The sequence below is a fragment of the Hydra viridissima genome, unplaced genomic scaffold (genome assembly GCF_058129835.1).
Source record: "Hydra viridissima isolate aposymbiotic clone 2 unplaced genomic scaffold, HvirCarnegie_v1 scaffold_8, whole genome shotgun sequence".
Lineage (NCBI taxonomy): Eukaryota > Metazoa > Cnidaria > Hydrozoa > Anthoathecata > Hydridae > Hydra > Hydra viridissima.
In genome coordinates, this window is record NW_028324307.1 from 12,970,612 (window position 1) to 12,984,410 (window position 13,799).

Below are 13,799 nucleotides of genomic sequence, written 5' to 3' on the forward strand. Positions count from 1 at the left end.
TCGAAATAACGATGAGATTCAATTAATTAAACGAATCAAGCTGGATGTTGATGTAAATCAATTAATTAGAGAAATGATTAAGTTAATGATGAACCGTAACTTGTCTTTCGCGTCAGCTGATGAAATCGGACAATTGTCTTTAGTGAAAAATGCACTCAAAGAATTCAAAATTGTTATAAATCGTCACAGCATGAAACGCTACATTCAACTTGCGTGTGAAAATATTTTTTCGCTCATAAGAGAAGAAACTGAAAATGTTCTTGTCTCGTTGATGTTTGATAGTGCGTCGCGATATGGAAGAAACGTGTTTGGAGTTAGCTGTAGATATGTGAAGGACGGGCAAATAGCTGACAGAACCTTAGGCATACTTACTCAAGAAAGTCGACAGTTTGGCGAAATTTTAGCTGCTCAGTTAGAAAATGTAATTGGAAAAATTGGAAAATGTGCTAATGATATCTACGCAACTTGCACAGATCAAGGAAAAAACATGACGAAGGCTTCAAAAATTCTTCAAAATGCACAAGTTCAAATGAAAGTGATCCTTGAAATTTATGGTGACGAATTTATAGATTTCGAAGACGAGGAAATTGATATTGGCGCTTTAGAGAATGAAGAAGGGAATTATAGTGAAGCCCAAACTGTTTGTGTTGAAAAATCAGTTGGATCGTTCTGTTCAGCCATGTTTTGTGGCGCACATGTGTGTCAGCTAGCTGCTAAGGACGTAACATCAATGTTTGAAGATGCATTAAATAACATCAGAAAAGTTGCTATCGAATCCAAGAAAGTAGCATATATTCAAACATTTAAAAATCTAAAAAAACCTCGTGTAGACATTGAACCACGCTGGGATTCCACGTTTTTGATGATAGAAGATTTCCATACCAACGCAGAAGCATATCAAAGGCTAAGACACGACCAATTAAAATTAAATGATGCTTCATGGAGTTTAATAGATGAATATTTCGATGCATTTTTACCAATACATTCGGCTATGATGGATTTTCAATCCGCAAAATTATCAATTAGTGAATTCTACGTTCGATGGATTCAAATGAAAATAGGAATTGAGGACGTTCCAGCAGGTGATTTGGGATTAAAAATGCTACTGACCAACGCAATCAATACACGAGAACAAGTTTTTTTTAAATGTGAAGCATTTATTGCTGCTTTAGTTATGGATCCTAGATTTTGCTTTACATCGGGTCATCAACTGTTTAATACAGAAATGTTGAATAGAGGAATTATACAGCTAATCAAAGTTCATCAAAAACTTTGTACTCAACGAGAACAATCAAGTTTTTCATCAAGAGAAGAATCCATACAATTAAATGCGTCATATTCCTCAAATACTTCTGAAGAGATGATTCCTATCAACTCAGAAGAAATTTATGCTGAAAAAGTACGCCGTTTTATTGAATATACTGGAGGAGGAACCAGACAAGATGTTGCTAATGCAGCTTTAGAGTCAGATCAAGATATTCGTCAATTAATTTTAAAATGGACTCTTAATGAACCGCGAGTGTCATTAGACGTTGAATTCAACATTCTTGCGTACTGGAAGAAAAACCAGAAAACAAAATGGAATCGGCTTTATGAAATCTCGCAAGTAGTTTACGGTGCAGCGTTCTCCAGCGTAAAAGTTGAACGTGATTTCTCTGGATTCGCTTTGGTTTATAGCCATCTACGTACTCGCATTTCAAATGATTTCTTAGACTCCATCATGGTGGTAAAAAATAATCTAGATTTGATTGATAAAATAAAATTTGTTTAAAAAACTAAACGTTTCACATTTTCTATTAGTCAATTTTTTATGGCGCCCCAGTGCAAGAATCGAGTTCTGAAAACCTTTTTAGAGTCGAAACAAAAAAAAAATTTTTTTATAATGTAATAAAGTTCTTTTAGATTTTGTGTTAGCAAAGTACTTGACAAAATTCTAGCACAAAAAGTCAAAGTTAATTTTGAGAATAGATTAAACGGCCGTGATATAAAAATCTACAACTGAATTGCATTTGGGTCAAAGGACTCCACGATTCTGACGGTTCGATTAAATTAAAAGATAAACGTTGGCCAGATATTTTCTTACGGCTAAAATTGTATTCTAACCGCTGCTTTAAATTGTCGTTCGTCCTGTGGTTAATCTATTTTAACCTGAAACGCTGCGCTGGTGAAAAACTATATTTTTAATAAGGTTTGCTTCGACCATAAATTATTCGACCTATCATGGAACGGATATAAATATTCTGAAAAAGAATTATTTTCTATTTTTATTATGTTGCAGACGATTAGATCGTAGAATTTTATGCTGTAAATGGTTCGACCCTTTAAAAGTTCTACTTTCCTTTCTACTTAACATAATTTCTAGTGCGGCACAGGACGCCATATAATAAAAACCACATTCAATAATAAAAACTAAGTTTGAGACTAAGTTTTTACATTCTAACAAGGGGAAATCGAAACTTTTGTTTTACTCGTCAAATTAATCTAAAATGAGCAATAAAGTTGTACGATTTTTTCTTCTAAAATAAGAAACAGCAAATGTCTCAGACATAAAATTATGTTAAAATATGTGGATAGAAAATATTTCTGACATAATTTGTCGGGCGGAAAAGGTCTCAGGCCTAAAATTATGTCAAAGTAAGTGGACAGAAAAATGTTTCTGACATAATTTATGTCGGCAGAAAATGTCTCTGACATAAAATTATGTCAAAGTAAGTGGACAGAAAAATGTTTCTGACATAATTTATGTCGGCAGAAAATGTCTCTGACATAAAATTATGTCAAAGTAAGTGGACAGAAAAATGTCTCTGACATATTTTATGTCGGCAGAAAATGTTTTAGACATAAAATTATGTCATAGTTGGTAGGCAGAAAAATATTTTGGACATATTTTATGTCGGCAGAAAATGTTTTAGACATAAAATTATGTCAAAATAAGTGGACAGAAAAATGTTTCTGACATAATTTATGTCGGCAGAAAATGTCTCTGACATAAAATTATGTCAAAGTAAGTGGACAGAAAAATGTTTCTGACATAATTTATGTCGGCAGAAAATGTCTCTGACATAAAATTATGTCAAAGTAAGTGGACAGAAAAATGTCTCTGACATATTTTATGTCGGCAGAAAATGTTTTAGACATAAAATTATGTCATAGTTGGTAGGCAGAAAAATATTTTGGACATATTTTATGTCGGCAGAAAATGTTTCAGACATAAAGTTATGTCAAAGTAAGAGGACAGAAAAATAATTCTGACATATTTTATGTCGGCAGAAAATGTTTCAGACATAAAGTTATGTCAAAGTAAGTGGACAGAAAAATGTTTCTGACATAATTTATGTCGGCAGAAAATGTCTCTGACATAAAATTATGTCAAAGTAAGTGGACAGAAAAATGTTTCTGACATAATTTATGTCGGCAGAAAATGTCTCTGACATAAAATTATGTCAAAGTAAGTGGACAGAAAAATGTCTCTGACATATTTTATGTCGGCAGAAAATGTTTTAGACATAAAATTATGTCATAGTTGGTAGGCAGAAAAATATTTTGGACATATTTTATGTCGGCAGAAAATGTTTTAGACATAAAATTATGTCATAGTTGGTAGGCAGAAAAATATTTTGGACATATTTTATGTCGGCAGAAAATGTTTCAGACATAAAGTTATGTCAAAGTAAGAGGACAGAAAAATAATTCTGACATATTTTGTGTCGGCAGAAAATGTTTCAGACATAAAGTTATGTCAAAGTAAGAGGACAGAAAAATAATTCTGACATATTTTATGTCTGTGTAAAATATGTCTAAAAATATGTCGACAGATCTGCCAGACATAATATGCCGTAACAACTCTGTATATATTTTTGGAGATTCGGAAAATGCTTTCCCTTTATTATCATGAAAAATCTTCAAAATACTGCAGTATCAATATTAATGTGTTATATAGTAAAACCCCTGGAAGGCCAAAGTACGAAATTCCAAAAAATGTTCTAAATGAATTTAAGTGTTTTGGTTTTTCTTGGAATGTTGCATCGAAGGTTTTAGGTGTTTCACGTTGGACAGTTCATCGCAGAGTAAATGAACTTAATTTAAACAAAACAGGTCGTTTTAGCAACATCAATGACCACGAAATAGACAGAATTATAGCTGAATACATATCTCGTCACGGTGTAGCAACAGGGGAACCATTATTATCTGGTTATTTTAGATCAAAAGGTTACCATATACAAAGAAGAAGAATCCGCTCTAGTTTAAACAGAGTGGATCATAGGAATACTGCATTGCGATGGGGAGCATTGGTTAGAAGGCGATCTTATTATGTACCATGGCCAAATTCTTTATGGCATATAGATGGACATCACTCTCTAATTCGTTGGAAATTCATAATACATGGGTGCATTGATGGTAAATCAAGGAAAGTAATGTTTTTGGAAGCCAATACAAATAATTTAGCAGAAACGGTGTTAAATCTTTTTTTAAATGCGACAAGCGAGTTTTCAACGCCTTCAAGAATAAGAGTAGACTTTGGGGTAGAAGATGTTCTTATATGTGATGAAATGATTGCAAGAAGAGGTCATGGCAGAGGGAGTTTTTTAGCTGGATCTTCCACAAGAAATCAAAGAATAGAGAGGTTATGGAGAGATGTGTTTCGATGCGTCGTGTTACCTTTTTATTACACTTTTTATGCTATGGAATAGAGCGGCATTTTAGATATTGAAAATCCAATTCACATGTTCACACTGCATATAGTTTATTTAGAAAGAATAAATCTTTCCTTGAAAGAGTTTAAACTTATGTACAACGACCATCGTTTATCTACAGAAGAAAATTGGACTCCCAATCAAATATGGACTATGGGAATGATAAATATTGACAATCCTATGTCAAGAGATGAAACTGAAAATGATATAAATGATTTTAATATCTATGGAGTAGATGTTGACGGCCCTTTATCTCACGATTTAAACAATGTTGTTGTTAACTCAGTTAGTATTCCGAATAGAATTGATATTGAAGCATTCGTCAGAAATTCAATAGATATGTCTAAAGAATCCACTGAAATGGCAATCGACATTTACATAGAAGCCTTAGCACTTGTGGTGGAAAAATTTGAATCTTATTTATAATTTCAGATGAATTTAACTGTTGTTCTATTTTATTTTGTATTAGCTGCTTGTTAATGTGTACAGAATAGTTTCTATTGAATAGAATCCTTTGTATCTATACTCTCGAGTCCAGAATACAAGTGGGGTGGGAATAAACGGCACAGTGGAAATGGGGGGGGGGGGGTTGTTTATTAAGGACTCTAGAGTACTATATTTTTTTACTTCCATGTAATTCGTTTTGAGCCTATATTCAAATCAAGCAATATATTCATTTGCTACTAAATGGAAATTATCCATAATAGGGTTACTTTTTAAATTTTTGCATTCGTTCTAGACGGTCTCTTAATATTTTTAAAGGGTAAACCAGAGACTTGGAAAAAAAAAGATTAGCGTTTCTCTCAAATATTATATATTACTTGGTAAGACTTCATATATGAACATGTAAAAATATCATCAAACATATTGCAAAATCATATTGTTCCAAAAAAGTTATTAGTAAATGCCATGTCATAAACATCAAAAAGGTCGTTATTAGCTGGAAACTTGCATAACAGCGAGCCACGCGGCAAAACTAAACAATTAGAGCAAGTATGTGCAGTTGGTATATACATATATGCTTCATGTGTCTTCTGATCCTATAAATGAACAAAAATAAAAATATTATTATAACTTGCAACACTTAAGAATGTCTAGTTTTATTATTTTTATTTAAAAAAACAATTTTTTATGAAAATAACCTTCAAATTTTTTTTGAAAAATTACATCATAAATCCAAGCATGGAGTTTTTTTACACACATTTTTGCATATTTATTAAAAAAATTTCAAGATCTTGCAAATTATTCTTGTTTATGTTTTTAGCTTATTATAGAAATCACACTAATTAAAGTAAACTGGGGTGGTTTTGTCCCACTTTGCACCTAAATTATCCTAGGTACAATAGCTGGTGGCCAATTAAAAATTGGCCACAATTGGTCTACAATTAAATTGGATACAATTAAAAAAAAGCTCACTGTACTTATGGCCAATTTTTTTCAAACCCCTCTATATGGCGGAACTTTTTTATTTAAGTCAATATACTTATATCAATAGAAAGTAATTGGTATATACATTTGATCATATCAGTTTTACAATTTTTAGACAAGTGCGGAGCATTATACTTTGACGTTGAAAATACGTGGCCCTAGGTACACGAACTTCCCCTACACTTTAAAAATTCCAGGGCTTTTCCAGTATTTTTGAGAAAAAAAAAGAAAAATCCCAGGACTTTCTAGGATACTAGTCCCGGACATTGCAGGACTGTGGGAACACTGTTATGGTAGAGAATATAAACATTTTAAAACAAAATATATATTGTGAAACAAAGTCATGCAGAAACATGCAGGGCCAAAGTTGCCCTTTTTTACGTTTTTTAATTTTGCAAGTTTTGTATTATGAAGAAATCTAAAAACCATAAACTATGAAGAACCATCCAAACCACTTCATAGTGACACTTAAAAACCATTATAGAAAAGTTAAAGCAACATTTTTACAATTAAATGCCCTTCCTGATGTTAACATGAATCAGGTTGTACTAGATTACATATTACCAGTAGCTGGATAACATGACTTGACAGACTATAAAAATAATATTTTAATAATATACATCTTTCAAATTATAATTTAGTTTCCGATAACAAACTAAATTTGAATGAAATAAATTATTCCAATATTTATTTTGAGTATGAGCAAAATCTTTCAGTTAAATACTACTATTTTATTAAATATAATAGATCTTTTACTTTTTCATCAGCTTCAATAGTAGGAATAAATTCAACAGACGGTTGCAATGCAAACCCAAGTAGAGGCTCTTCTGAAGCTCCAGTGACGAAAGAAAGAATATTTGCCAATGAAACACACTCTCTTCTACCACTGGCAACCTAAATAATATATTATATGTAACATCTAAAACATAACAGTGATCACTGTTTTACATTTAAAAAAAACTTACCTCTCTGACATATTTCACAAACATAGAATAAATCTCTTTTTCTTTAACTAAAGCTGTCGACCCTTCTGATGAAAATTTTGGCTTCAATAATTTTAAAAGCATTTTTGCTGTGAATTGTACTTTTGAAGGTCTTAATAATTCAAGTAATTGTGGAAACTCTTTGAAAAACCTTATCAAATCAAACTTGTTTAAACCTTTTTGTATATTAGATATACAAATATCTGCTGTATTTTCGGTGATCTTAATAATGATGCTGTCTGGTAAATATGTTGGTAGCTGCCCTCCTTGAAAGAGTGCAATACCAATTAACAAACCTACAAAGTAATATTCCTCAGCAAAGAGTTCTCTCAAACCACTATCAAATAATCTCTCTTTAATCATTCTATTGCATTCTCGTATCCACTCTCTCCTTGGACCACCATAATCCTTAGCTAGTTCTCCCATAAAGTCAACTTCAAATGTAATTAAAAAATTTTCAACGGATTCTAATTCAGCAAATGTTGACATTAAAATATTTTGTCGATCGATACAAATAAAGTTTGTCTCAGAATCTTTATCCGTGTTTTCATCAATGTTTTCTATATCTTGAACTCTGCCCTTCATCATTGTTTTTTGAAGAAACCTTAAAATTTCTATTGGATCCTGAAGATTATTTTCTTTAATTTCCTTAATTTTTTGGTTTTCAAAATCAATTTCAATATATATATTTTTATCAACTGAACCTTTTGCTACAAATGAAGCTGATGTAAGTTCTTTTATTTCCTGTATATCAACTTCATTAACATCTTCTTGATCTGTTAGTTCTGAACTTTTTGATACAAATGAAGCTGATGGAATTTCAATAACTTCCGTTGGAATGATCATTTGATGATCATTGCATCGTTCTTTTAGCTGTAAATATAAAAGCCCTTGTCCAGCTAGTTTTTTTACAACATCATATGAATAATCAATATTTGAGCATTTATTTAATTTTGATATTTTTTTTCGTGATACTTTAACAAAATCGAATTCATCTGAACCCAGCAAAGGAAATTTTTCATGCAACGACTCCTTTATTTTCTCTCTTATTATTTGTTCACTATCGAATTCATTGATAATCAAAATTCCATTTGCAATTACAGAATCCCATTTTAGGAATTGTTCTTCATCATTTTCTGTAGATGAAATTAGTGCAAATTCTAATGTTTTTGTCATTTTCTTTGATTTATTTTGATTGCCTATGTGGTTGCCTATATTGCTACTGTATGGTGCTGACGACCTTAATCTATCGTTTCTATTAAGGCGCCTAAAAATACCCGATGAACCACTTTCATTGAGCATTCCTCTAGCTCTTTGTAATGTGGAGGTTATTGTGAGTTCCGATTGTGGCCTGCTGATATTTGTGCTTTGATTTGTGCGAAGAAGAATAGAAGCTTCCTCTAACAAAGATGCAACTTTGCTATAACTATCCATATCGGTATAAGTATAACTGCTTTTTATAACTACACGCTTTTTCTAATAATATTATTAAAGTATTTTTAAATGTTGACAATGTTTTGTTCAACCAAAAGCCGATTGGCCGCGTTCTCCCCAGGAATATTGAATATATGTATATTTGAAAAAGATTGAATATATTTGAAAAAGATTGAATATATTTGAAAAAGATTGAATATATTTGAAAAAGATTGAATATATTTGAAAAAGATTGAATATATTTGAAAAAGATTGAATATATTTGAAAAAGATTGAATATATTTGAAAAAGATTGAATATATATTTGAAAAAGATTGAACATATTTGAAAAAGATTGAATATATATTTGAAAAAGATTGAATATATTTGAAAAAGATTGAATATATATTTAGAAAATATTGCATATATTTTTCAATTTGAATATTGCTACAATCCGGCAGGCATATTCTATGGTATTATCGTTATATAAATTTCAAATTTATTTTCTTAACGAATTTAATCATGGCTACAAAAATCTAGGAAACTTCAAAATGGTTGACCAAAATCTCACCAAAAAGTTATTAGAAATAAGTGATTTAGAATTTACTCCATTGGATGATATCTTAGAAAGTATAAGTAAAAATCAAATGAAACCGATTCAGATTGGTATTAATAAATCATTTAGACAATCTGCTAACACGTTAGCATCAATAGTTTAAAAAAAGATTTCGCTGCGTATGAACCGAAAAATGATTGTTATACAGTAAAAAGCGCAATTGATGGCAAAAAACATCTTGTAAACTATAACGGTAATACTAAAGGATATACTTGTACATGCCCTGCTAGAAAAAACTGTTATCATATAATATCAGTAAAATCATTACCAAACGCACCCCCAGATATATCAAAGCCAATATACCGCTTAAGCAAATTAAGAAAAAACAATAACCATGAAACTAGAAGTGGCAGAAAAAAACCGAGACCAAATGACAGAGAACTAAGTATTATAGCTGCTGACAATTCCTTAGAAGTATCTAAACACTTGCCTCCAAAACATTCGACACCAAACAAAACAAAGTTAAACACGGCGGAAAATACTTTTACTTTGTTGGCAACTTTAGATAAATTCAAAAACAATACAAGCATGGAAGTTTCTACCGAGAATTTGAGTAGCATAGATAATAAAAACAATAACCTAGAAGAAAAAACAGTTACAACTTTTATAGCAGATTTTAGTAATTTCCCAGATAGCACATAGACGTTGGCCCAACGTTGGATCAACGTCGAAAAATTCGTTGGCCGATGGTCGGCAACCGACATCGAGCCAACGTGGATTTGATAGTCGGCGCGACGTCGCAACCAACCGTTGGGTTAACGTTGGCCCAACGTCGGATATCGACGTTGGGCGAGCGTCGCATTCTGACGTTGGTCCAACGTATAATTCAAATAATATTAGTTTTACTTGTTTGCAAAAACTTTGATTTTGATTCAAAAGGTGTGCTTATCTTTTCAATCAAAAACAAAGTTTTTGCAATCAAATTAAAACCATTAATTTGACTAAAGTGTAACTTTTTTCAACTAAAGGGTAAATGTTTTTTTAATTAAAGCGTAACTTCTTCTTTGTAATCTTGAATAAAATGTAATGTCCAAATAAGTTTGAATAAAATTTGACGCTGATGAACGAAAATAAAACATTGATTAATGAACCAACTTAAATTAAACAATTACTAAGAGAAAATCAATATTTGTTGTAATAAACATTTTAATTATGTTAAAATATTTGTACACATGTTCAAACAAAATAACGTTCTTCTCGACTGCTAAGCATCTTTACGAATCTTGCATCTTTACTTCACTTGAGACTACAACAAAGTTCGAATGTTCCTCGTTATACAATTTGATAGAAATCTTTCGTTTTATGAGCTTTAGGCATTGCCATAGCTACTGCTAAAATTATAGGTGTTCATATATTTTTGTGTTTATATATATATTATATATAATTCAAAAAAGCAAAAATTCAGTCGTATTCTGACGTTGGCCCGACTTTGCTTCGACGTTATCATTTAAGTGATAAAATAAAGCAACGCTTCCGACGTTGTGCCAACGTTGGCCCAATGTATGTGTGCTAGCTGGGTATCTCCATACTTTCATGCTTCTCGAAAGTACTGGAGAGCATAATGTACAGTAGACTTTTTTCGTACCTCCAAAATCACAATATCCTTTTCAATAACCAATACAGATTTAAAAAAGATCATTCAACTGAACATGCAGTAATAAAGTTAGTTAACGAAATTTTGAATTGGTTTGACAAAAATCAATATACACTTGGAGTATTTATCGATTTGTCAAAGGCGTTCGATACAGTGGATCACGAAATCCTCCTATACAAACTTAGTAATTATGGTATAAAAATAAAAATCTAAAATGGTTTAGTTGCAATCTAAACAATCGGAATAAAGCTTTATATTACAATAACACTTACACTTCCATTGAAACCATTACTTGTGGCGTTCCCCAGGGATCTATTCTAGGTCCTTTGCTTTTTCTTGTCTATATTAACGACATATTTTTATCTTCTCGTTTACTGAATTTTATTCATTTTGCTGATGACACCCAAGCTTTCTACATCCACTAAAATATTAAAACTATTTTTAACACAGTAAATCAGGAGCTTGAAGAGCTAAGCGATTGGTTGAAGGCCAACAAACTTTCCTTGAACATTGAAAAAAGCAAACACATTCTTTTCACAACACCATCAAAGTCAGACGCGTTACCTTTAAAACTCCCGGATATTTTAGATGACAAAACAAAACAAAATTAAAAGAGCATTTTCTGTGAAGTTTCTAGGAGTCATTCTATCTAAAAGTATTGGAATTATGCATAAAATTAAGTATATTTTAAACAAAGTAAGTCTAAAAAGTTTATACTTTGCATTTGTTCATAGCTACATTAGCTACTGCAATGTTGCCTGGGCAAGTACTTACCAATCAAAACTAGCCTTAGTCTATAAAAAACAAAAGCAAGCATGCCGCATATTCACAAATGGATATGCTAGTGCTAAACAAATAATGAAAGAACTGAGAGTTCTTAATATTTATGAACAAAACATCTATAGCATCCTTCAGTTTATGTTTAAATTAAAAAATAATTTGGTCCTAAAAATATTCCATAATTACTTCCAACTTATTGATCATAAATACGAAACAAAGTATTCGAAGCAGTTCTACTATATTCTATAAATGTCTTTGTGACAATCGAAATTCTCAATATCTAGAAGAGGACCACAATTGTGGAACTCATTTCTCACAAATGAGATCAAAACGATAAACTGTTTTCAACATTTTAAATGCGTTGTTAAACAACAGTTACTTGACCTCAACATTATTGAATAAATCTCTTATTTTTAAAAAACTCTAAAGCGTCTTGAAATTTTTTTTTTATTTCCACAATAGCTAAAATTGCTTATGGTTATATTTATACAAATGCATTTAATTGTATTTATATTAATAAAGATATATTTATTTGGCTATTTTAATCATAAGAGTTTTATATTTATATATATATTTATTATATCTTATAACTTGTGTTTATCTTATATTTAATTATTTAATGTAAAATAAATTAAAATTAACGGGGAAAGATGATACAAAAATCGTCTTCTGCTTGCTCCAGTCGATTTGTTACGTTAACGATTTTGTAAAAAAAAATTTATATTAACGAAAAAGATTATATATTTATCTAAATCTATCTAACATTCCGCAGGTGTGAAAATGCATTGCTGCTGTTGTAAAAACGGTTTTTATGCATTTAGATCGGGTTTTTGTTTAATAACTCAGCAGGTATTGGTCGGGCGACATTCCGCGTGTCGCCATTCGACTCAGAATTCAATTCTACATAAGAAAAAGTCTATCCGCGGGTGTGATATTCAATTTTAAAAAATCTATGCATTTTAGGGACTCCTGCAAATGGCGATAATGGTCTGATTGCATATATTTTTCCGCATATTATTTTCACCAGATGGGTCCCTAATGGGAAACCCGTAAAAATCCCAGTTTTCTTAGCCCTTATAATCACCACATGCGGCCCATATTACTATTTTTCAACCGTACGGGACCCGTCTGGAAACCAGAACACAAACCCTTCTAAATCCCGTTCCCGTAAGCCCAGTTAAAAACCATACGGTACCCGTCTGTCAATGTTGGCTGGGATAGTAGTTTCCTTGAGATCTTGTAAATATAGTTTGAGCGATTTTTTTAATGAGAGTAATTGAGGCATTTTTAAGGATTATATATATATATATATATATATATATCTTGTAGTTTTCTCACAGCGAACTTAATTCTTCAATGCTCCTTAAAAAACCTTTCTTCATAATTTTTACATACTTATCAAAATAATTTTATATATATATAAAATTAGGGTGGGTCGTTATAGTAAAGGAAAAAATAAAAGCTATTTGATCATATTCTAATAGTGATGTTATGTTGTCTTAGGTCTAAACAAATAAAAGTTGTTTATAAAAAGTTAAATAAAGTCGTATCTTTAGCCCGCGCATGTGAATCAAAGTTTGGAGAATTTTCAAAAAAACAACGTTTGGTTAAATATATATATTTTATTAAGAAAAAATTATATAATAATAAAAAATGAAAAAATGTAAAATAGAATGCATAAGCAATAAACATAGTACTAAAATTTGGTATTATTACACATTAATATACTGTAAAAAAAAATCTAACTGATTATGTTTTGATCACAAAATCTTGTTTACGGTCAAATCGGGGCATAATTTTTCTGGATGCAAGTTTTGCTCGCATTAAATTTTCTCTTGATATTTATTGCATAAGGACATTGATGCTTCCGTCACTATTTTCACAGAGCGTTCGACTGCCTGCGTATGACATGGTAGCTTTAAGTAAATTAAGTTTAAGCCGCCCTGAGATTCAATAACCTTGTTTATTTCCTGATTAGTGATGTGTCGAAGAATTGGTGGATCGAAATAATTTTGTTGCCAATTAATGAGCTCAAAATTACTATTTGCATCAAAATTGATTTGCGGCGCTTCAAACACACGAGGTATCTTTCCTGTATAATATGAATTTTGTGCATTAAGTATCCTCCTGGCAGCGAGTTCCCTTACTGTTTTGTGTTCATCACACGACATCGACAGAAGCAAATTTTCAGGGTGGGAAAAATAGGTATTACGTTTAATTATGGAATCTACATTAGTTTGAGCTGTGCTGGCAGATATCGAGAACATTTAATTAATTTCCAAAAGTTCTTA

General features: G+C 31.2%; 1 protein-coding gene and 1 pseudogene across 1 annotated transcript; one reads left to right on the plus strand and one right to left on the minus strand.

Moving 5' to 3' along the window:
• Window positions 1-3,872: 3,872 nt before the first annotated feature.
• On the plus strand, window positions 3,873-5,120 carry LOC149885198 (uncharacterized; annotated as a pseudogene).
• A 371-nt stretch (window positions 5,121-5,491) lies between these two features.
• LOC149885199 (uncharacterized) lies at window positions 5,492-8,665 on the minus strand. The gene is made up of 3 exons (XM_090095201.1): window positions 7,088-8,665; window positions 6,879-7,016; window positions 5,492-5,734 (listed from the first exon to the last, which is right to left on the minus strand). The coding sequence occupies exons 1-3, from the start codon at window positions 8,537-8,539 to the stop codon at window positions 5,570-5,572; spliced, it is 1,755 nt and encodes a 584-aa protein (XP_089951327.1). The 5' UTR covers window positions 8,540-8,665; the 3' UTR covers window positions 5,492-5,569.
• Between the last annotated feature and the right edge of the window lie 5,134 nt (window positions 8,666-13,799).

What these genes read in the sequence shown, in the direction of transcription:
- LOC149885199 (XM_090095201.1), bottom strand. Translation starts at nt 8,539, where the DNA reads ATGGATAGTTATAGCAAAGTTGCATCTTTGTTAGAGGAAGCTTCTATT. An exon ending in TTGTGAAATATGTCAGAGAG is followed by an intron (nt 7,017 to 7,087) that starts GTAAGTTTTTTT and finishes TATATTATTTAG; the next exon opens with GTTGCCAGTGGTAGAAGAGA. An exon ending in CTATTGAAGCTGATGAAAAA is followed by an intron (nt 5,735 to 6,878) that starts GTAAAAGATCTA and finishes GTTCATTTATAG; the next exon opens with GATCAGAAGACACATGAAGC.